The sequence below is a fragment of the Pleurodeles waltl genome, chromosome 9 (genome assembly GCF_031143425.1).
Source record: "Pleurodeles waltl isolate 20211129_DDA chromosome 9, aPleWal1.hap1.20221129, whole genome shotgun sequence".
NCBI lineage: Eukaryota > Metazoa > Chordata > Amphibia > Caudata > Salamandridae > Pleurodeles > Pleurodeles waltl.
In genome coordinates this window covers 62,837,435-62,862,618 of record NC_090448.1, presented here as the reverse complement: position 1 = coordinate 62,862,618, position 25,184 = coordinate 62,837,435, and the positions used below count along the sequence as shown (strand labels likewise).

General features: G+C 41.5%; 1 protein-coding gene across 1 annotated transcript in view; it reads right to left on the bottom strand.

Annotated features, from left to right (window-relative positions):
* CCDC174 (coiled-coil domain containing 174) overlaps positions 1–25,184 on the bottom strand; it is a 53,272-nt gene that overhangs the window by 3,986 nt on the left and 24,102 nt on the right. Inside the window, exons 6-10 of the mRNA XM_069206300.1 lie at positions 19,355–19,450; positions 10,175–10,311; positions 6,855–6,949; positions 3,175–3,325; positions 190–315 (exon numbers count right to left, since the gene is read on the bottom strand). Of these exons, the coding sequence (XP_069062401.1) occupies positions 190–315; positions 3,175–3,325; positions 6,855–6,949; positions 10,175–10,311; positions 19,355–19,450 (605 nt within the window). The remainder of the gene's footprint in view (positions 1–189; positions 316–3,174; positions 3,326–6,854; positions 6,950–10,174; positions 10,312–19,354; positions 19,451–25,184) is intronic.

The window sequence follows — 25,184 nt, the reverse complement described above, 5'->3', positions numbered from 1 at the left end:
TTATTGTTCTTAGATTCAAGAATGGTTTTAATGGCAACCAAAACAACAAAACCTTACCAAGTGCCCACCGTGCTAGTACTTAACTCAATGAGTCATTTCAAACACTAGAAATGAAAGCTCAATCCTGCACTTTGTTTCCTAAGGGAAGAACGCATCACCCAGAGAAGAGTCGTCCTCAAAGCTCCTTACCTTTGCCAATGTCCCATTCTCGGACGTAAGGTACACCAGCTTTGGTATCTTTCCGCTCCTGCACTAGGACTTCCACCTTCTTGTCTTTGGTGACTTCTGGAACCAGTGGAGCAGCAGGCGCTTCCTCTGTGAACATGGGGAGTAAATAAAATAGTTATTGACGTAAAACAGTACTACTTTGTGCATCGGACCTGTTATTTTTTGTTTAAACAACAACATACTTAATGAAAATGTTTCCAATCCTGGCAAACGTACAGGTCAATTCTAAGAGCAACCAATGAAACTAAAACTTTATGCCATCTTCTGTTATGTACATGCGCTGTACCTTTTAGGAGAGACAAGTTAAGTTAGGGAACTTGATAGCATCCATCCAGAAGGCACTAGTGGTAATATGGAGGGTACCATTAATACTAAATATAGGACCTGATGCTCAGATGCTTACGTGCAGCGACGTCCATGCAACCAAAGGGTGTTTTGTGCTCTGTCTGATGTAATAATGCATTCCAACCGAAAAATATAATTTGTAAGTATTTGCAAAATGCCTGTTCCATTTATCCTAATGAAGCAGGATTCCCTCTGAGAATCTCTTTAAACATCCTCGAGTGCAGAACAGTTCTGTGATAGACAGAAGCCCTCAATTCAGGCAATTGCAAAATGGAGACATTGCAGCCTCTGTACCTGCCCCGAGCAGAGGCTGCAATGTTAAATAAAATTGGCATGATGAGTGAATACTGTAGGGAGTATGTTTGAGTCTACTGGACTGCTCTCGCCTTCCCCCAATGTCTGCAGCAGTCGTTCACAACGTGCACATGCATTACCACCACCTTTCGGGTGGTGATATACCCCAAATGGATTGCAGTCGCTTTAGCAGCTGCAGCGCGCTGAATGAATATCCTAGCCAGTCACAGGACGAGGCCACTTTCTACGCTCCCTTTTCCTTCCGTGTCATACGAAGTCCCAGTGAACACTCGGATTCGCAAACCCATTTCAGGCTCGTAACAATGCATTTGTACAAGTGCAAGTGTGGGTTCTACACTTGCAAAGTCTGTATTTTTGAGCAGCAAAGGCTTTGCGAGTCTGAAAAGGTTTCTTACATCAGGTCCCTAATTTTGGTACTGTAACAATCACATCACATCACATCTATTGCTGTATACCTACTGACAATCCCGTCAGTAAAGGACCTGCTTTCTCCCAATGCAGAATCTTTGCCTTATGCAAAGGTTAGGTAGAAAATAAAAAGGAAATTGGAGAGGGCTAAACGACAGAAGGGTGATAAACATGGAAGCCAAAAACACTGAACTTAGAATGGAATGGAATAGTGCACCAAAGCAGGGTCAGAGAGGACACCATTAGTTTATAGACTTGCAAGTTCCTAAAATTGTACACAAATAACTTTCTAGGGGAAAACTCCTCATACACCAGAGGTGCAAGGCTAGGTTTAGCATGAGTTAGGTAAGCTATCACATCCTGTTATGAGAAGAGGTGGTAAGAGGTAAACTGAATCCATAAGATTAGGTAGTAGTGACCCACTGGTAGCATTGTACCGGCTTTGTAATGCCAACTTGGGATAACATTGGAGGTACGGATTGCCTCACATCTCTTGCATCTCTCAAGTATGTATCATAAGTAAAATGTTAACACTTAGTTCCTTAATTGGAGAGTTGGTGGCTTCAAGGTTTTGCATTACAAATGAACAGGTATTGCAACAGAATTGCTTATTTATTACATATCAGCAAAACTTCTATTAAATGTTTGTCTTTGTGAAAACAATTCATGTATTTCTCTTCTCAAATGTTAACTACATCAATAAAACAGTGATCTGAGGCTAGTTCTTCTACTTAGGGTAAGCCTGGGCTTAACACCAAGATAGATGTTTTAGGGTCTAAGTTACTAACGTGAACGATTCTAGCCTTTCAGCAGCCGAAAGACTGGCACCAGGCCTAGAGAAGAGATACAATTTCTTTAAAGAAGTCACTACATTAAATTCCTCAATGAGTCACTCAAACGTAATTCATACCTCAAAAATGCAAGAGTTCCTATTTGGAACACATTTGTCTACATTCTTAAGAGACCAGAAGGTTTTTGCTCATCATGTCATATTGCTTTGGATGCTGAACAAGAATAATTGAGAATTGCATGCCATTGGGACCTTAAACAATACATTTTTACATCTAAGTTGGTTACAAAATATGCTACTTAAACAGTCCTTCGTCCTCACTGAATACCTTGGGACCTGCATATAAGGTGAAACAGGACAACATTCACCTGCACAAGCAATGCACAAGCTCTCTCCCACAGCAAATTACTGGAAGCAACGTCACACCTCGGAAATGACCTTCAAAATGCATAGCTCTGCAATGACTAATATTCAAAGAAATTAGAGGCTGAGATAAAAGAAAGTGCTCCACTGCTTGGGTTATGTTTGCTAACTCCTTTAACATTTTATGTTTTGGTTGCTTGAGATTTTTCTGCAACCACTGCAAGACAAGTTATCTTGAAGAACAATGAAAAAAGATCCGAATAAAAGATAAAATGGCTTCAAAGTAAAATAATGGATCAAACGTTTAAGAAGGTGTAGGACCCTGCTGTTAACCATGGTACCAGACTGAACATGAGTGAATATTCAAGGCTTGGAGACTTTTTGAAAATAGTCCTCTGACTGCATAAAAAGGCTAAATAATGCAACTGAAAACAAATTAAAGTTGTGGGGACCTAAAAGATGCCCATTAAAGTTGTGGCAGTGGTTGAGGATAAAGTGACATGCACGATGGTCATCAGTTTCAGAATTAAAGACGTCAACCATTTTTTTCCTTGTACAGACATATTTAGATTACAAACTGCTGTGTGTACAAATACAGAATAAGCCTTTTTATATCCACTTTGTTACTCTGCACACTTATAACATTTTCTCTGATCGAGGTATGTATGTGTTTTACAGAGTTGTTTAAAGTGAACCCAAACCACAGGCATTTTACCAAAACTCACCTTCAGTATTTTCCAGTTGTTCCTCTTCTTCATCGGGTCCATCCCCTTTCAGCTTCTTCATCTTCCTCTGGCGTAGTTTTGAAAGCCGGGCCTCTAGCATTGCCTTTCGTTTCTCTTTTAGGCTTTCCCTCTTGATTCTTTGTTCAACGGTCTATTTAAAAGCAATTTTCATTAACAAAAACATGTGGATAACTTGTGGCAATATATTTAGCAAAAGTGGACAGTGTACACCGAGGATGGACACAGAATCAACTAAAACTAGACCTTCTGCCTGCATCATGCACACTGGGATTGGTCTCAAGTCTTTTTACCCAAGTTAGTTTGAATATTAACTAGGGAACTGATTATGAAGCCTTTTCTTAAGGAAGTGCAGTCACAAAATGGCAAAGAATGTTAAGAAATGGCCAGTGCATACAGCTTAACACACTTATCATTCTGTACAGAAAGTAGTGAATAAGTGAATAAAATGTTGCCCCACCCATACACTGGCAATGGGTGAAACTGAGTAGACAAGTCACAAACCTACAGCTAAAACCACAGGGCATCAGATAGTGGCACCATACCAATCAGGCACAGGACCAGCATCTACAGATTTGGGCAACAGCAATTATCCAGCAACAACAGAGATGCAATCCTTTCTAAAAACTATTTTAAAAAAAAGTAGTAGTATATCTTTAGGACTCCTTTGATGCTAACTATCTTTATACCAAAAATGTTTGAGTGTTGAATGTTTGTGAATATAGAAGACTTCACAAGTTTAGGTTTGGCTGGATAGCAAGAAAACTCCTCATTAAACACCAGTAGAGCACTTTTGCTGTTTTATGTCACAGACTCCTGGGGGAACAAGAGACTGCTGCCTCCAACTTCAATCTCAGTGTCGCTTCAGGCCTTTTCAATAAAAAGGCCCTCATTGAGAGTTGCCAAACTTCCCACACTCAGACCGCCTCTGCGGCCTGAACCCCAGCTGGCCCTAATTGGTCTTCACCGCAGGGCCGGCGGTGAACAGGGCCTTAACATTGAGCCGGCGCCAATGTAGAGGTGCAGCAGCACGCGTCAAGCACTGCAGTGGAATGCGCGATGGGGCTGTGCATGGGGGCCCCTGCACTGCCCATTCCAAGTGCATAAGAAGTGTAGGGCCCCCAGGGGGCCCACCAAGTTCCCCATTCTGCCAGCCTTCAAATGGTGAGTGAACCGCCCTGGAAAGGCTGGCGGATGGGGACTCCTAATCCACAGGGCGGCGCTGCAAGCAGCACTGCCCTGGAGGATGTGAAACCACTGGGTCGGCCAGGTTGCCGGCTTGCAGCAACCTGGTGATGTCGGTGGTCTGACAGTAGCGGCTCTGCCATGGTCATAATATGATGGTCTCACCGCCAGCCTGTTGGCGGTGGGAACGTCACCGCGACTCATAATGACCACCACAGACTCTGGAGTTTGGGTTTTTTAACAGTCAGGACACCTGTGATGTCGCTGGTTTCAAGGGTCTTTAGGTTGGATTCTATGGACTTTACTTCTGGCGGGAGAGAGGAGCTACTCAACAAACACTTAATTTAGTATTCTGTACCATTTTCTATTGTGGACTTCCAAAACAAATGCATCACCTTTGCCTCCAGCTCAAAGATAGCTGTAGTTTTCAAATTAGTGTCCTTAAATTGTAGAACGAGGGAGTAGACAAATGTCTAGTTCTGAAACTGGCATATTAAGAGACAATTTAATGCAAAGTAATGATACAACAGCTTTCGTCAGTATTCTAGTCAAGCTTGCTACCAAAATCATTGATGATGTATTAAAAAAACTACACATTTACTAATTAAAAAAAAAAAAAAAAAAAAAAAAAGGAGTTTGACTCAAAATCACCTGTGTTTACAAGGTACTGGTTTCAGACGAGGTTTCCTATAAATAAAGTTGGCACCAGGATCTAAAATTCTACACTGGCATCCTTTAGTAGAAACGTAGATAAACCAAAGAGATGCTCCACATATTTTGGGAGTTAGTCTAGCAGTTCAAGAATGACTGTGACAAAATGTAAACAGCAAGCCAATTTCTTTAATTTTAGATTGCAAAACAGAGGTCCTGCTACTAGCCTCTGACTGGCCACACTCCTTTGGATTTGTGCCAGACAGCTTTTCAAAAGTTCTGCAAAATAGGAAATACTCTGGGTGCAAACCTAACATGGATTACCCAGAAGTCAACACGTTCACCAAAAACATCTTCAGGCATCTAAGGACACCATGTAGAATCCTGCTTATGTTACTCCTGTATCAAAGGATTGCCTTGCCTAGTGCTGATAACCGCCAGGATCTCCTACTAAAATCTCTTAAGACAAACCTAGGAAGATGAGTATCAAACTCTGAAGCACAGCACATATCCCATCTCTCGTAATATCAAAACACCTGCTCCCGACCAAACAACTGGTCAAATTCAAGACCTTAAATCTGGTGAATAAGACCCTAAACAATGTTCTTATCTTTCCTACTTGATGACACCAAACCGGCCAACTAAAACAAACTCTCCATCCTTAAGGAGCAAGATACATACTTATGGGACAGTATACTACATGATCAAGCTCTTCCCTATGGAAACTGCTTCCCCTAGCCCTAGAAGACAAAGCAGAAAGATTTAGGAAATCCCAGGAAAGATATCTGTAGCATGGAGCCATTTTCACAGATGACTGTTTTCTCTAGGAACAATATTCCACCAGAACACTGCTTTTCTTCTCTTCGAAGAGCTATGAAGCAGTGTATGGGAAGTGTAATACTACATACAGCAATAAAATATATAGTAAATGTAAAAGATATGAGTTTTAACTTCTGAATGTAGATTATGGTACTTTAAGAGGAACTAGCATTAGTTATTGTTACGTTAAATAGCTTTTTAGAGGATTCATCAGATGAGATGAGGCAATGATCTAAACACTACCACTGGGCAGGTTAAATGTGTGTGTAGAGATCCAACTGAGACACGCAATACCTAACTATTGTGTAGGAGAATCATGTTATGCTGTAAGGGTGCAAAACCTCATCTTAATGCAAGTACAAGATATCACAAAGGCTTGCACCTTGCATAAGAAAAATCATTTAACTCCCTGGAATGGCTGATAAATATGATATTTACATTCTAAGTTGCCCTCTGACTTTAAATAAGCACAGAACGTGTGATGCACAACTCTATAAACTTAATCATCTCTTGCCGTGTTCTGGCTCAGACTGGTGCTCAGTTAAGAGAATAAGTGCATTTCAAGTTTCTTCCAGATGGTTTACTTGGAGAGATCTGAAGTAGGAGCACAATCCAGAGTCTGACGCCCCACTACCTGAAGCAGCATATGCAATTTCAGTTACCATGGAATTTTGCGATTTGGCCTGGTCTGTATGGCAGAGGGGAAGCAAATAAAATTTGCATGATCTCAGTAAAAACGTCAAGAATCCCCATGATCGGGTATCATGGCTTCTTTCAGGGTCTCAGTGCAGTTGCAGCTTTTTAGATGATTTGGAGAAAGAAGATTTGGGATTTTGGAAAAACGATATGGAAATTAGTACTGTGTTGAGATCAAGAATTGTGAGGGATCCCACACTTTCAGATTTATCTTTAAGCACGGGCAGGTGGGTGTATGAAGTGGGTCAGTTAAATATAATTATGTTGTAAAATGTACCTCATAGGAGGTACACACAGCACTTTGTAAATACCTGGTCTCGCAGCATCTCCAAAGTCTCCATTTGTTTCCTCCTGTTATCCTGATCACGTGCAAAGGCAAAGTAACCAACACCAAGTTCTCTGGCCTCTGAAAAGGAACCACATTTTCTATCAAAATTATATTAAGTGTTGAATGTGCAAAAAACATTTGTCTACACAGAAATGATGAATTGTCTGTTTAAAATCTGAAAGTGAAAACCACTTAGTGCCTCAGTGAGTAACGAGGAGGATCCTGGAAGGCAGCTCAGGTCATCCACGTTTGCACTATGTCCAAAGACAAGATGATGGACGTCTATTTCTGATCGCGGGAGACACAGTTGAGTCACAATGACAAAAAAGGTGTGAAAACTATGAATGGCAGAAAAATACATTAAATTATCATGGCAGCCAAAGAAACTGAAAGAAAATAAACACTTATGTTTTCCTGAAGAGTATAGAGTGATAAACTTACCATAACCAACCAGTGTTTGTGTGCCATTACTGAAATGATGTTTTTCTCCCAAACATAAAACAATAATGAAAACTCATTTTTGTGAAGATCAGCATATTGTATTATATGCAATGAATGTCCAAATACTTTTGGACTCCTTTCAGTTTGCACACATCCTAACAAAATCATACACTGAACACATGTTCCCATTTGCCATGCTACTTCACAAAATGTGAGTGAAAAATTAAACACTTTAATATAGGAATGAGGGATTTGATTTTTTGGAATTCATTGCATTATGGGCACGGTGCATACGTTTAAATCTGATGCAAAAGTGAATGTGCTTAAATGTACTACAGCAGTTTTACATGAGTTATTTGGTTATCTGCTAACAAGAGACAGGATATTTGGAACTGGTTCTAACCCCCTATGAAGCCCAGTTTTTATGACTGCTGTACCAGTTCTGCTTTTCAAGTTTGCTATGTGCTATGTTGACACTGTACTTAGTTACTAATTGCTATGTATTAAAATTCTTTATTGCAAACAGGTATGCTTCAGATACTGATGGTGTTAAATTTAGTTGCATCTGTTATTTGCTGTTAATAGAGCATAGTGTGCAGGCTGTATGTTAGCGACAGCACAATCTGGGGAGGCTGACTATGAGAAGCCAACGCTGCCTGCATTTTGGAGGAAAAGTAATGCAGGTTTATCAGATTTTTCGTTACAAATGTTCTGCCAAGGAGTGCAAAGTTCCTAGGTTTGTTTAAAGGTTAAAGCGAATTTGCTGCAAGATCCACTGATTATTTTGAAGAGCACTTCAGTCGGCGTGTTGCATCTGAAATGTGACGAGTGGTGGGATAGCTTGGATTACGTGAGGGCTGATTTGAAGATTCTGCACTGGAACAACATTTTGTTGTTATGTGTTCTCTCTGCAATACTGCTGAGTAAGCAGTGAGTAAGGCTTCAGCTCCAGCAGAGCGTTTTGCACCCAGGCAGAGGCACAGAATGGGGCACAGCACACAGTTAGTAGAAAACTGTGGTGTTTACAACAACTATATGAATGTATTAACTGTAAGACAGAGTGGATGAGATGCATACAATGCAGCTGAAAACCAGGGAGCTGCAGAGAGAAACAGGGAGCAGCAACCACCGGTTCTGTAAATTGTAGAGACCACAACAATATTTCAGCAGATACATGTGTTCTCCATTGTCTTTTTGATATGTGTTAATTTAATCTGGAGAAGCAGGGTGTTAGCAACTAGAAACACTGGAACACTTAGTATGTTATAATCTTTTGTAGATCCTATATTTTTGGCAAAGGGTGGTATGATCATGACACATGGCTAACTGGTCAAATACTTATGACAAGCCTATGGTTCCAACCAACCCACTGCCACATTCCTTAATGTCTTAAGGTTCCTGGTTCCTTCCACTAAGGCTTTCTAGTATCAGTTGGCTTCATGGGTGACTTGATTCCACATCATCAGATTTCATCAACTTTATATTTGTTACTTTGTGCTGATTACTACAACATCTCACCTACAATGGCATGCCCCAGGCAGCACAGCTCCAGCAATGCTCTGACATGGCTATCAGCCCTTAAAGCACATTACAAAAATAATAAATTTTACCTGACCCCACCCATTGGTTTGGATACCGTGTACTCTGTAGCAATCGTGCACTAGCAGCTTACCAGGCATTAACAAAAAACAATACATATATAGAAAGGGAAACTATATGTGTAGATGGGAGAAAAGAGGTAAAGGCCAGAGAGTGGGCTGAGGAAAGAAACATTTGATATAAAAGGAGGGATCAGGATGAAAAGAAAAGTGGAGGGGGCAAGAGAGGGGAAGACAGCGAGGTCAAGCCAACTGCACAGAGAAGGTGAAATATGTGGGGAAAGAAGCGAGTGAGAAAGGAGGAATGAAAGGAAACATAAGCAAAATGATCAAGACAAAGACGTGAAACGGGTATAGAGATAGGAAGGCTGGATAAGCGAGGGAGAGCCGAGGTCTGCAGAGGAAAAAGTGAGACAGAGAGGAACTGAGCACAGAGAAAGAAGGAAAAAGTAGGAAGACAGCAAGATAAAATTCAAAAGTGAAGACAAAAGAAAAGACGTCTACCAATTGATAAGATGAAAGATGTGGCAGGGAAAAGCAGGGAGATAGTAAAGAAACAAACACTAGAAAAGAGCAAGAAGACGATGCAACTGAAAGTTTCAATGTAACCTCTTCGCAGCCCAAAAAAGGAAAAGAAAATAAATCTCCATAATTAAAACATTGGAGGTACTTGCTACCTGAACCTCAAGTCCTAGTACTGTGTTCCATTTTTATCTTCTTTCTGGTGACTACAACATAATTACTCTTTGGTTATCTCAGAATGATGAAACACCTACTTCCCATTTACAGCAATCTGTTTTTAGAAATTGCTCCATGGTTTATGGAGACATTAAAAACTGGATTCAACAGTTAACTTTAATTGTGAAACTCTAAAGCTGTATTGGAGTTTTCAAACAACCCTGCTTGCCATAATCCGCTTAATAACTACTGCAAAATATTACAATGTAGTGCAATCATGAAAATATTTTCCTAGAAACTATTGGATGGATACGTATTAACCTATTAAGATAGTCGAGAGGCAAATAAATGTTGTTTGTAGGGATTTTGGGCCAGATGTATCAAAGGTTTTTACCCATTCTATGTCTATGGGAAAATATGTTCATACATATGGCCTTTGTACTTTTCAAGATATCTGAATATTTCTAAATGGTGGTGCCATTTTTATTTGTAGCACTTATGCACTACGGAAACACAGTTTAACTGGAAATAATGTTTTCATGCTCAGTCATCCGCAGGGGAAAGGTAACAAAAACCCAAGACAAACCATTTTGCCGAATATCCTCATAGTGCATGGGCCCAATAGGCCTTTTCATGGCCTCTTCCTCCTCTTCCTCCCACTGTTGCCGCTGCAACTCTCTCCTCATGTCTTCTGACAGCAGTGTCTTTTCTTCAGCAGCAGGGCTAAAGAAGCACAGAATTGAAACAGAGCATGAGAAAGACCTTTGAATAAAAAGGCTGTAAGTGTCAATGTGCCAGGCCTGTGCAAACAAGTGTATGATTCTAGAACATATTTAAAGGTTCTATGCTTTTACTTAATCGTGGAAGACTTCTGCAGTCCCACTTCCCTATCTAGTAAATTCACTAATAGCCATTACATTCTATGCCCTTAGCAAACAAAGATTCCCTAGCGTAACTCCTAAATCATCCCAACTCCAGTATCTCATGACACCTCATATTCTACAATCCAGCTAACATTCTTGTACAGTCGATTACCCTGAATGAGTATTGGTGTTTAACACTGGGCAAGTTGCAAGATTTCTCCATCATGTTATAGACCAGCTGTTTGAGGATGGAAGTCAGTTTTTCCTATTTCTAGGCTTCCAATACTCTGTAAAATCTTGGGTAAGACACAACCACTCATTGGTTCAGAATAATATAACAAATAAATATTGGTTTTGTAATTTGTAGGGACCACAGAAATATTTCAGCAGATACAGGTGCTTTAAGTATCCTATTTCTCCTTTGTAGCAGTCTGTGTACAGTATGGGAGCTGCGTACGCCATTAATTAAGTAGCTACTTTTGTGTAAGCCCAACCCTTAGTGGCGTTTAAAAGGCTCCTCCTAATTGTACAGTTAGACTGAGTAAGGTGGAAAATTTAGCCTGTCTGATGTGATGAAAATGTTTCTATGATTTCAGGAGGAAATCTTTGTATGTGACCCTCATCAGACTTTCCATGACCACAATGTGCCCCAAAGGTGCCAGACATTTGGCTCACATATTTAACTTTACTTTGGGTAACTTGAGACTACCTTTTCACTTGTTTCTTGATAGTCTGTACTATTTGATCCATAGTCTACAACCCTGTGGGCCAAGATAATTTCAAATAAGGAGATTCACCCTACAGAAGATAGGCAGGCTCTTCCAGAAAAAACGTGTCTCTTAATCTTGTCTCGATTGAAACCAAGCGTCATTATCACAACAATTTTCTGATTATTTTGGAATTTAATTGTGAAGCAGGAGAAGGTTGAATTATGCTTTACTGGGGCACCCACATGGGTCTTTGAGTCTAGACGCATATCTTTAGAGGATGTATGTCCAGTGTTTCTTCAGTTGATTTTGCCATCAGAAACAAACATTTCAGGCCAGATTCATAGAAATGTTTCTTCTGAGTCATCCTTTTGTAACAAGACAGGATCTGGGCATGCAAATTTAGTTCTTGCCAGATGGTATCATGAGATATACTTTTGATACTGGCTCTCTTTCTAATCTTGCAACCCAATGGCTCAGGGGTACATCTGAAAAAAGAGAAATATGAGCAGTCCTAGGCCTTGCTCCTTTTAAAAAGAGAATGACCATGGCAGAGTACCACCAAAATTCACTCTCTCTGGGAGTGATCTATAGTGAGGCGAGCCAATTAATCTATGTATGGAGCTAAATGTTTCAAGGTGTGGAGAAGGTAAAGCCATTCTACCCTTTGAAAGGCTTTCCCATAGGTGATCAGAGCAGGATGTCCTTCAAATTTTAGCGCCCTCCACAGAGCAGAGCATCAATCATCACTTGAGGATCTCTTGTCATTATGAGTTCCCCAGCTACATGATGGCTTCACTAAAACCTAATAAAAAGATTATCTTTATTTTGATGAAACTAGGAACTCTGGGTCATGGAAATGGCCACTTTCCTCAGGAAGTGGGCATCTAGGGGTTGCAGTCACCCCAGGGGTAAGTAGTCTATTTGCTACTACCCTACAGTTAACACCCATAAATTCAGCATTTAGGTGTCCTCCTGACACGAGGAACTCAGATTTGACTGACTACAAGAAGGACAAAGAAGAGCCGACCAGAGCAATAACTGTGTACTAGCTGTGGACTTTGCGCCAAAACCTGCCTACCTGCTCCTGTTCTGACAATCACCAGAACCCAACTCGTCCTGAAAGCCGTGAACTCCAAAACCCCGGTGGCCTGCCAGCACTTCAGCAGCCAGCCTCTCCCTTGGAGTGGAGGAGCCACTTCCCTGCAACCACCAACCGTACAGCCCAGTTCACCGATCTGCTGACCGCCAGGTCCACAGACGCATCAACACTCCAGGAGGAAGCCACAGAGTGTCCAGGTGGTCAGCCACGTCGATCTATTAGGTCTTCAAGACACTGATCCACCCCAGAAGATTCTTGCACCAGTACCTGGGGTATTGCAGCCTGTTGCAAGCTATAAGGCTTGTTTGTATTCAGCCGAACACCACTGCTGCCAAAATGTACCTGCACATCAAGGGGGCACAACAGAAGCCAGCCTCACGCCAGAAGTCGTCCTGCTGTTTTCCCCCCCCCTCTTCTGCAGGGGCACCTAGAAACCATGAGAGCCTTGACAAAACACCTATGCATCTCAGCCCCATGTCAGAGGCTACCAATGCTGAAAGCACTTCTGCACCCAGATACACTAGGGCAGGAAAACCCGATCGATTGGTGCTTTCTTTGACCTTGGTCCCTACTCACCGTAAGTCCAGAAGAACAGTCCTGTAAGCCATCTGTAAGGTTGCCTACGCAATTAATGTTTCTCCCAGACAGCATACCATTAGCGCATTCGAGGCTCAAGCCTCAAACGTGACAGCTTGCTATTTCTACTGGTTTTCTTTTAAAATGCCAATGACACTTAAAGTACTTACCTGTTAATGTTGATTCTGGTGTAGTTATTTTTGTAAATTGGTCTTGAGTTTCTTCTCGTGTGTGTGTATCTTATTTATTGACGCTGTGAGTGCAACAAGTGCTTAACACTATCCTCTGATAAGCCTAAACTGCTCGCCCACCTTACCACAAAGAAAGCTTTTGGGATTATTCATTAAGCCCTGTAAACTAATAAGGGTCCTCGGAACTATCTGCATGGTGTACCCGTACACCTGGTATATTACATAGATAGCCAGCTTCCTACAAGGGGTTAGCATTCTTTCAACTTGCTTTAAGACCTCTGCAACGTATCAATTACTTCTTGGTGCCTTCACATTCAATAGTGATTTGATGGCGTCAGTGAATACTCTTCTGAGACCAGTGCAGTGATTGAAGTTGCTCCCTCAGGACTTGGCTTCCGGAGTTCCATATATGAAAGGAAGTTGTAATAACTTTCTAGTCTTCTGAAAACGTACCTTGTACAGAATGCCACAGAATGAAAGGACGTTATCCAAGATTAATTACTGGTCATTGTTCATATCACTGTGATAAACGCTTATCTAGAAGTTTGTCTTTATTATGAGAAGTGCCAAGAGTTTTTTTTCATGAAGGAACAGGTGCTTGCCTTTAATCTTTTTACTGTCAGGGTGTCTGTGTACTGCTGTGAAAGAGTTTATTTTAAAGTTTGTTTAAAAAACAGAACAAAAAAAAAAGTTTTGTTGCTTAAACCCATGTAACTCTATGGTCCCTCTATGCACTCATTCAAACTATATAGTTTGTTTTCACGACATTCAGGGATATGTATTAGGACAAACTCAACACCAATATCACATTTTTGTCTGAAATGATTTAGAAAAAAGTTGAGATTTTTTACTTTTCTTAAATTTGATCAATATTAAATATAAAACACTGAAGTGATATTTGTGTTTTGACCACTGACTCTGTGTCGTACCACTTGGCACTTGGCTTAGCCGTCCACCGTCACATTAGTGGTCACCAGTTTCAGACTCCATTTTGTAGTCAGCTTAGCCTTAGCGCCATATTAAAAGTGTGAGTATCTTTCCGTACAAAACATGTTATGCAACGTGTTTTCTATTCTACGTGTCTGCTTGTTCTTTTCCCACCAAAGGGCTAGGACATAATGTGGAGCAGTCAGTCAGCACGATAAGGATGTACTAGAATGAGGTTTATGGTACAGCAGGGAACGACTTAGGCTTGGGAGAGAGACCTTAGGAAACTGGCCAGTTCCAACCTGTTTCTTTCAACCCTGACCTAAAATAGCCAGCATTTTTTAATACTTCTTGAGGAGCGGGAGGTTTTTTTCCAGAAATCTCCTTCCTCGTTTGTTTAGAGTATATAAGAAACCCAGGTCGACAGTGGGAGATTGAGAGCCCTCAATCAGGATTGAGATGTTGAATGTCCGATATATTTCTTGTGAGGGTAGCTCTTTTTCTCGTTGCGGTCGAACCGGTGTCAACGACTTGCTGGCAGAAGAAAGATGAAGCACCAGACAGGCCGTACGGTGATGCCTTTTTATTAATTGTTTGCTTTGCATTGTGTATGAATATATATACATATATCAATATAGGAGTTTGTATCTTTGCATGTATATATTTGCTGTTTATAGATAGAAGATTCTTTGTACATGTCCTTGTTTCATTGTTGCACATTTTAAAACTACACTTTCGGTTATACTGACCTTCCTTCACGTGCCTTGCAAATAGATATAATAAATGTCTTCTTTAGACTAAGAAACACTTTGGTGTATAGTCGGCAGGGGGGGAAGGTGTTATAAGTTGAAAGTGTATGTTTAAAAGTGAAAATATGATTAGCAAGAAAACTAAAGCATCTGCTTCTAAAAACGTGTGCGAACAGAGTGTTTTTCAAAATCTTGGATGGTGCCAGGAACCCTATGATGTATTAGCTATTGAATTTTCAGTTAGCTGGTTTATCGGAGAGTTGGGATGAATGTTTAAATGAAGCAGATCCAGCAGACGTTTTGTCTTGCTTAAAAAAAGCACTGGTTGAAAGGAATGATCTTTCAGTTCTTGGCAGACTGGGGTGGATACTTTTGTCTGTCTACAGAAAAATGCATGAAAAATGTAAACAGAAAGGATGAATGAACAATTGGAAAAGCAGCTTGATTCAAAGAATAATGTAACTAAGTTGTCTTGATAGAATAAATTATTGCAAGATAAGGCAGACACGTATCAAACCATTGCAGAACGTGCTTTCATCAAAGTAGCTCAAAGCAAATATTATAAACGTAGGGGAAGGATAAATCAGAAAAAGGTTAATTTAGTCATTGCTAATGCTGGTTTGAACTGGTGCCCAGATTCGTCTTCGGATAGTAACATTTGGCCCAGCAGTGATCTGTCAAACTCTAGTGATGAGGAGAGTAAAAAAGGTGTGGGGCAGGGAGCCTAGAAGAGCAGAATGTAGTGCGTGCGCAGCCAATATTTAGATGAAAATTGCTGCACACACCACAAGATCCGGCAGGAGTTGCACTACATGCTCTAGAAGATTACACTCAGCAAGAAGTAAATTACATTATGGATCGCTTTAAACAGAGAACAGTGGAGTCCCTACTTGCTTGGGTCGTTAGGTTGTTTGAAACCGGCGCTTCTGGTGTTATGTTAGATATTAGGGACTAACGCAAGTTTTGCACTTTAAGTTCTGACCCAGTAATACAGGAACAGTTCAGGGGTTTTCAAGGACAACACCAGACCACTTTGTTACAATGACTTTATTAATCAATCAGACAAGGCAAGCTTTGAAGGATGTACTAGAGGCAGTGTGAGATTTAGGTGAATTAGGAATTTAGGATAAACTTGAAAAATCTTCAAGATCTGAGGATTGTACAGGTAACAACAGAGTGACCAGGAAAGACATGTTTAGGGGGCTACTAAAATATGGTGTCAAGAAAGAGCAGATTGATGGGATAGATACCAAAAGCAAATATGAAAGCATATATCCAGACTTGGGCATAGGTTCAGAGGTTTAAATCAGACTAGGAAACTGGCCTAGCTCCGGTACAAAGTTGGGCTCGTCGAGATAACAGGCCTCATGTTGATTTAGAAATACATTGGTGACACAAAAATGTGCAAAAGGTTCGAGCCTTAGTTGACACCGGGGCAGAGGCCTCTTTGATTTATGGAAACCCTAGAAGTTTAACGGACCACATTACACCATCACAGGGTTGGGGGGGGGGGGAGGCAGACCCCGCTGTGCAAACTACAGTACAAATGAAAATAAGGAGAACAGCAAAAAGAGAATATACTGTGCTAATTGTGCCTCTTTGGAATACATACTGGGAATTTATATTTTGAAAGCAATGACTTTGTATCTGGATGATGGTTGTTATCAGTCTGGAACAAAAAGATACATTTCAGTGGCAGCCAGGAGAGTCGGTCTTTTAAAGATTCCTCCAGTGAAGGTGCCCCTAGCAACTAAACTAATTCATTTGAAACAGTACAGCATTCATGGAGAGCATGATGAAATAAATGAAACCATAAAAGACATGATTGAGGCTGGTGTGATATCTCCAGCTACTACTGAATGGAACAATTCCCTCTGGCCGGTTAAACGACCTGACAGGTGGTACAGAATGACAAGTGATTACCGCGAGCTGAATAAATATACACCCCCTTTGACAGCCGCGGTCCCAGACACCATCACTTTGATTGAATGAATACAGAAACACAGGGACATGATACGCCACCATCGATATTGCCAACGCGTTCTTCTCTATACCCTTGGTGCCAGAATGTCAAGAACAATTCTCATTTTTGCACAGTGGAACACAGTTTCGTATGTTATCTTTGCCTATGGGGTACATACATAGACCCACTATCTGTCACTGGCTGGTGGCAGAGCACCTGGATGAAGTATTGGCTATTCCAGGTGTGCAATTGACCCATAACATCGATGATATGATGATTCAGGGAGAGACAGAAGAACAGGTGCAGATTTAGTTGGATAGAGAGGTGGAACTCTTGCAAAGTAAGGGGTAGATGATTAACACAGATAAGACACAAGGACCATCTCAAAATGTGAAGTTTGTAAGCATTCAGTGGGATCGGGGGACACAGAGAGGTGTTACCGCAAGCAAAGCAAAAGATTCTGGAGTTTGCCACACCCCGCACTAAGCAGCAGACACAGAGATTTATTGGGTTGTCTGGTTTTTGGAGACAGCACATCCCTCATTTGAGTCAGATCTTGGCCCCTCTGTACAAAGTGACAAGGAAGAAACATGAGTTTGAATGGGATGAAGAGCAGCAATGTGCTTTTGATTTGGCAAAGGAAGCAATTCAACAGGCTTTAGACTTCTGGCCAGTGCAGGTGGGAGACACTGAGTTAAATGTAACTGTTCAGGAACAATATGCAAATTGGAGTATGTGGCAAAAACAAGGAAGAACAAGGGTGCCCCTGAGTATTGCAGGAACTGTCAGGAAACATCCGATGAGAAGTGGGACAATCTCACTCATATAATTACATACAACATTACTACCGATGACGTGTGCTATTACATGTCCTGTAATTCTCGTGACGTTGGAAAATGCATTCAATTGCGTTTAGAAAAGAAAACATCAACTTCTTAAAACATACAGTGGGAACATGCTTGACATTATCTTGTGACTGCTGCCAGTCACATTAAACTTGTTAAGTTACCAGTTGGCTCGCTGCTCTCGTGTGAAAAGCTTACTTTTACCTACGTTCCAGCTAGCATAACAGGCGGGCCGTGTACTTTCACACGACTGTGACTCATGCCGTTTCCATCTAACTCTATGCATACTCGTTATCCTAGAGACATTATGCAAGTAAATGAAGATTTTGATTCAGATATTCAATTATTATCTCAATCAGAGTATCTAAGCTCAAGTCTTTCTATTCTATGGTTTAGCTGCATACAATACTAGAGTGATAAATAAGCTAGCATGTCTAATAGTTATAAACATTAACCATACTTCTGTTGCTTTATCTGAATTTTTATTAGATGTGCGTGGTACTAGAAAAGCTGCATTACAAAACAGGGCTACTATAGACTATCTTATGCTAAAAACATAATCAGGGTTGCAATTAATTTGAAGGCATGTGTTGTTTTAACCTTTCTGACCATTCTAAATCTATACAGGCCCACATTGATACACTACATACATTAGTGAAAGGGGTAAAACAGGCTATGGATCAGGGATGGTGGGACTGGTTGTTTCAATGGATCAGGGATAGAGGGACTGGTTGTTTCAGTAGTTACCTGATTTTGGACAATTACGCAAAGTTTTGGGTGGAATTTTTGTGGTATTAGCTCTTATTATATCATTATGTCCGGTGTACAATGTATTCCTAATGGTTGATTTTAAACCTATAGGCTACACGAGTCACTGGTCAAAGGATGGAATGTAGTGATATTTGTGTTTTGACCACTGACTCCATGTCGCACCACTTTGCACTTAGCTTAGCTGTCCACCATCACATTAGGGGTCATCAGTTACAGACTCAATTTTATAGTCGGCTTAGCCTTAGCTTCACCGCCACGTTAAAATTGCGAGTATCTTTCCGTACAAAATATGTTATGCAACGTGTTTTCTATTCTACCTGTCTGCTTGTTCTTTTCTCAACAAAGGGCTAGGACATAACATGGAGGAGTCAGTCAGTCAGCACGATAAGGATGTACTACATGTTTAAGGTATATAAGAAACCCAGGTCGACAGTGGGAGATTGAGAGACCTCATTCAGGATTGAGATGCACAATATATTTCCTGTGAGGGTGGATCTCTTTCTTTCTCATTGCTGTCGAACCGGGGTCAACGACTTGCTGACAGGAAAAAGATGAAGCACCAGACAGGCCCTACTTAATTATTTGCATTGCATTGTGTATGAATGCACTTTTGGTTATACTGACCTTCCTTCAGGACCCTTGCAAAAAGATATAATAAATGTCTTCTTTAGACTTAGAAGTGCATTCCAGACTTTTTTGACTCCTCTCAGTGTGTGTATTTTGGCTCGGTCAGCAGTAAAGCAAAACAAACACTGAAACACTCGTTATGGAAATACTGGCCTCAGTGGCTAGATTCTGGCAATACCAAAAGTATGTGTGTTTTTCTGGTAACAGTACTGTGTGCAATCAATAGTGCACCTCACTAACTCGTGGAACAGTCACTGTTTATGATGCAGTGTGCATCTGAGAACAGATATCAAACTTAAAATTATTTGGAAAGTGTAAAAACTGTATATTTTCTAAATCTGCGTGAACTAAGGAATTTACTGAACATGACGTCTGACAGATTTTTAGCAATTTGTTTTCCAAAACATAGTTTGAAATTTGTTTCGCCTTTGAGAACAACATGTACCTCTTTCCCTGTAGTTCTTTATCCATTTTCATCAGGACCGGCAAGTCTTTCTTCATACAGCGCCTGGACCTGCCCAGGGAATCCACATAATCAACCCTGTAGAAAAGATCAGAGGAATTAGAAATGGTCATTGAGGAGGGGGGCCTACGTACATTGCTGCCAGAAAATAGCCTTTTTTGGCATGCAATTACATTTAAATTTTGCTTAAAAATTAAGAACTGCTTTTTAACTTTAACTGTAAAGTCGCTTAATGGATATAGTCCATAAGTACATTAAAAATTATCCTAAACCTGTAAAATGGATCTCTTGCCAGACTGTTACTTACAGTTTAATTGTGGAGTTTACAGGGCCCCAGGCATACTTTTCCACAATACCTACACGAAGTAGCATACTTGAAATTGATAGAGCACTACAGATTACTTTTACGCTACCTATCGCTCACCAGCCATCTCCACCTTTCAGTTGCAACTGTTTCTCATTAAAGATTACCTGGCATGGATGCCCTTTTTACATACATTTCTCACTGATACATTATTAAGTATGATAATGCTCCACTAATTAGCAGATGCTGTATTATAATTTATAGCAACATGCCCCAAAGGCAGAAACACCTGGTCCGGTAGTGCTTCACAAATTGTTTGAATGTCTTCATTAAACTACATTACCTTGGCATTAACAAGTAGCTGAGAAAAAGCCTTTAAATGATGCAATCATTGCCCAGTGCTCTCCAAAATATTCAGGCTTTTTAGTTTAACGTTTGGTGCGTCCAATACGTTTTACCAGATTGCGCCACACAACACACAGACCAATGACAAAAATTCACAACAGCTGGAAGAACATGGAAGTGGAAAAAAAAATCTTATAAATCCGAGGAGTATTCTACTCTTATTACAAGCAGAACGATACTTCAGCCTAAGCAGGTATTACAGTTAATATTGCCTTTTCTATTTTCACCTCTTTATCCCTTTTCTTGTCACCCCCTGCCTAGTTTTACCACTCCTTTTTCCCAGTCCCACTGCGTTAATTCATTGTTCGAATTTTGACAGAAGCAATCAAGATTATGACATCACTGCAAAATATAGAAAATAACAGCTAAAGTTGTAGCATACTACATGAATTAGTGTATTTGATTTCCATAGACGTACTTACTTACAGATAAATATGGTGTTGTTACACAGTGTAAGAATCTGACTCTTTCTATAGTGGACCAAAAAGAGGTACACTGTGTAAAGAGTCCAAGAAAACCCCTGAGAAATTACAAATGCACAAATGACACGCAAAATGCTCTCTTTTGTGGTAGTGTGGGCAAGCAGTTAGGCATATCAGAGGCTAGTGCTAAGTATGTAATGCACACACAAAGGCGGTAAGCAAGACACACACTTAAGAAAGCAATCAGACACCAATTTATAAAATCAACACATACTTTTATACAAATTTTTATACCAAAATCATCAGAATCGGGTATTTCATATTATGAATTTTTACAGTTTCCAAACATTGACAGTGCAGGTTTTGGAGCGGTAATGTTATCCTATGGGGGGAAAACATATATTGCATACATATACTCATCAGCAACTTACAGGACCCTTCTTCTGGAGTTAAAGTAAGTATGTGGCAAAGTATGAGGCAGCACCAATAGGTCACTTTTGGAAGCCCGGGGGCATACAAGTGCAGAGGTGATTTTTACCGTTGGGTGACTCAATGTTATCCTATGGGAAAAACATATACTGTATTCAGGCACCTAACAATAACGTACAGGATTGTTCTTCTGGAGTCAAGGTACGTATGGGGCATGGTCCAAAGTAGCACCAACAGGTCACTTCAGGAGGCACCAAGGCATCTGGGTGCAGAGGTTCTTTTCAGCCTCTGGTTCCCTGATGTTATTCTATGGGAAAGGAACAGTCACTGCAGATGGGAACTTAGCAAGGACTTACAGGACTGATATTCTGGACTTGAGGTTCGTATAGGGCAAGGTCTAAGGCCACACCAACAGTTCACCTCAGGGGGCTCTGGGGCATCCGGGTGCAGATGTGTATTACGGCGCTGGGTGTCCCATTCACTTCACTGGAGATTCCTCTGGTCATAAAGAAGTGGCAGGCAGGGACTGGGTGGCCAGTTCAGGGGAACCCACAGGGAGGCTCGACCATTGAGATCCTTGAGCACTTGGAGATCATTGGCCCACTTCTCTGCAGACTGTGGGACTTGGGTGCAGTGGTGTCTTTTGGCGTTGGGTTCTGGTGCAGGGGATACTCCTAGTTAGAGGGGGCCTGAAGAAAGAGGCTGCAAGCACCATTGGGAAGTCCACACTGGACAAACTCAAGGTGAGTTTCAGCTTTGGAGGGCCTGGGATTCACCTTGACACTGTTGGCCTACTTCAGCTCAGGCTAAGTAGCATCAATGGTGATGTCCGACATCAGAATTTTGGCTGTCCCGGTCCTCACAGTCCCTTCTTGGGTTCCCTGTAAATGCAGGGAAGCAGCTCCTCTGCTCCAAGGGAGTTGTTCTTTCCAATTTGCTAAGCACTGCAGCTTTCCTGGTTTATAGGAAGCTGTAGCAGCAGGACAGGGCAGTTGCTCCACAAGGGTCGGTGCAGCAAGCAGGCTGATAGGGTTGGCGCCAAGTCAGTCTTGCTCCTCTGGTTTCAGGTCAGCAGGCTTCTTGGTCCACTCCTTTTGTGTCCAGCGAGGATCTGAAGTCCTGGCATCAGGGGGTAAAGGGGAATGGAGGGTAGTAGCCTTACCCTCCTTACCCTTGGGGCCACAATATCCTGTAGATGACCACTTCCTTTGGGGAGTGAGTATCACCCTGCCCCAGAATTCCTAATTCCACCACACATAAGATGGTGGAGCTCTTAAGGCTGTGTTTGTTTCAGGCTGGTCACCCTAGGCGTGTGTCCAGCCTGGAAATACGGCCCGCCTCCAGTATAGCTAATTTTCACACCTGTCCATATGCCATGATGGGCCCTGGGGCAAAGGGGCTGGGGGGTCGGCATCCTCCTCTGAGGAAGGTCAGTTGTGCATTACAAAGGGGGTGGGCATTTTTGAAGCGTTCTGCCTTGGAATGCAGATCATTCTGTTGGGAGTGGTGTGTAACACCCCTATCAGAGCAGGCTTTGTTTCGCAACTCCAGAGAGCTAATGCTCTCATCCTTGGGGCTCAGAATCTTGTCTGTTGATGGGAGGCTGCTTAGAACTAGTCAGTGAGCCCACCAGCAGTTGGTAGGTTTTTAGGGGGCACCTGTAAGGTGCCTTCTGGGTGCATGTATTCATAAATCCACCATTGGAATCAGTTAGGGTTTATTAATACGAGGTGTTTGATATCAAACATCCCTAGTTTCAGTGAAGCCATCATGTAACTGGGGATCTTGTATTGACCAGTGTCCGGCACATGTATTTAAAGTGACTTCCCTGCACACTTACTATGTTTAAGAATCGACAAAGACATAGAAGGGGCATTTAGGCTGCTGCAGATATGCCCACACATGTAATATAAGGCACCATGCCTTAGGGATGTAAGGCCTGCTGTGGGAGGGACTTACAAATAGTATATGCAGTGTTTTCGGGGACATGGCACATAGACGGTGTGCCATGTCGTATTTTCACTTTTTGGGGTTCCTTGTCACACACCCTACAATGTCAGTCTGCATAAGGTTGGTCCTGGGACCCTTAGAGTGGCACAAGTTATGCTGCAGCTCTTACGAACCCTCTTTAGTACCTAGGCTCTAGGTACCAGAGATACCACTTACTAGGGACATACAGAGGTGTTGAAGGGCCTAAACACTGGAGGATCAAGTTACCAGGTGTCTGTTTTGGGGAAGTAGACAGGCCCAGTAGGAATCCAGTGCACTTCAGTCAAAGTTGCATCAAAAGTCAAGCAAAAAGTTGGGGGGTACTGCAACCAGAACCCAGCTTCCTACACACAGGAGCAACCTGTGCCAGATACTAAAAGATTATGAACATTGGACAGGTTCTATGTGATGTTGTTCAAGATGCCCACTATCAGTCAAATACTAATAATGGCAACTCCAAAAAGGATTGGCAAAGCCAACAGGACTCGCCTTTGGGACCTATTGACTTTGCCAGTAGTTTTAGCATTGGAAAAGTAGCAAATAGTCACAGCTATGTGGCTCATCATCGGGGCCAAATAATGTGTGCCATTCTTTTTTCTTTTTAGTGACCGAAGTGAGTTGGGTGATTAACTAAAAAACAAAGAAAACTCACAGAAACATTTTTCTTTTTTTTTTTATTTAAAGCAGGGGGGAATCATGTGGGTGTAAGTGAAGTTGGAACCGACATCAGAGATGAGGGGTGAGTAACTGGGGAGGGGGTAAGGGTGGAGGGGGAATCAACACAAGGGTAGGAAGTAACAATGGGGGCCCAGATGTGGGGGCGGAGGCACCATGGGGAGAATGGGCAGACCACCAAAGAGGACGTGTATGGGAGGGGATGAAAATGGAGGGCATGGTAGGGAGGGCCCCTGGGCTGCCCCAGCCTTCAACGTACACAAAGATTGTAAGTGAACATAACTTTACAGAACAAAAATGAAGAAACTTATTAAGGAGGTGCTGCAACAGCGCTCGGCCCAGGTTCACACCTTCAGTGTGATTGATAGCACAGGCAGAACCTACAACATATTCTATGTACTTGTACTTGCTCGCTTGGCTCGGCAAAAGTATTAGATTATTTAATAAGTTTCTTCAGAGGCTACATTTGTTTTCTAACAATTGAGGTGAAAATGATGGTATAAAGTGTACCATTTGCTGCCATTTTACAACATTTTCTTGGATGGGGCCCAGCTCCTCCTGGAGCTATTCAGGCTTGCACGAGAGCAATTTTGGTGACTATTAATGGCCCTTTACTTACAATCTTTACCAGACACCAATGCCAGCTACCAAAATTCAACAGCCACGACAGTGCATCGCACACCTCGAAGAGCATTTGCTTCTGCCACTGGCAGGTGTCTTATCACATGTGGCAGGTGTCTTATCACATGTGGCAGGTGAGCCAGTGGCAACTCATCCTATTCTAGGAATGGCCACTGGAAATACTTCAGGCATGTCAGTGAGCAGGGATCTTGTTCTTCCAGCATATTTTGGTAAATACTGCTCAGACAATTATTTCGGTGCTAAAGCTAAGTTTGACCAGGTAGTGCTCTAAAACAATTTGCTAAAAGAGAAGTCTGCCTTCCGTTATCCATAATTTTCAATAGAGCTATGCACACCTAACAAGATGGATAATTTGAAACATATATGCAGGAACACTGGAATTATGCGATGTTTGTGGCAGCAGCGATTTTCGCATAGTTATAGATTTGCCACAAATGCCACATAATCCATTATCTCACTGCATAATCCGCATAGCTTTACAAAAAATAATTTGTTTCTAGCTCAAACAGTTCAAAAGTTACTAAAAATGTGATAACACCTGTTCCATGCAATGCAAGGTCCTTTGCAAAGTTAGACTGGTCATCTTTATTTTGCTTACTGTTAAATGTGGGTGTTACACGGGTACCAGAGAGTGTTACCAAGTCTAAAAATGACTAAATAATGAAGTAATACTTTTACAAAATACATAAGTTGGCTTTTCTTGTCGCATATTTTACTCAACCCTGCTGCATAATTTGACCCTCTCCTGGCACATAATTCCAGCAGCTCTGCGTATATATAGCATGTATTCCGGTGATCAGTATGCAATCTGTAGGGAAGAGTCTAAAACACTAGCAAGCCGACTAGCCTTTCACCCACCACAAACTGAAACATTACAAGAAGCAATTTCCTGCATCTGATTACCACATGTTCTACACTGACCTAAGAAGCTCCATGACAGAAGCAG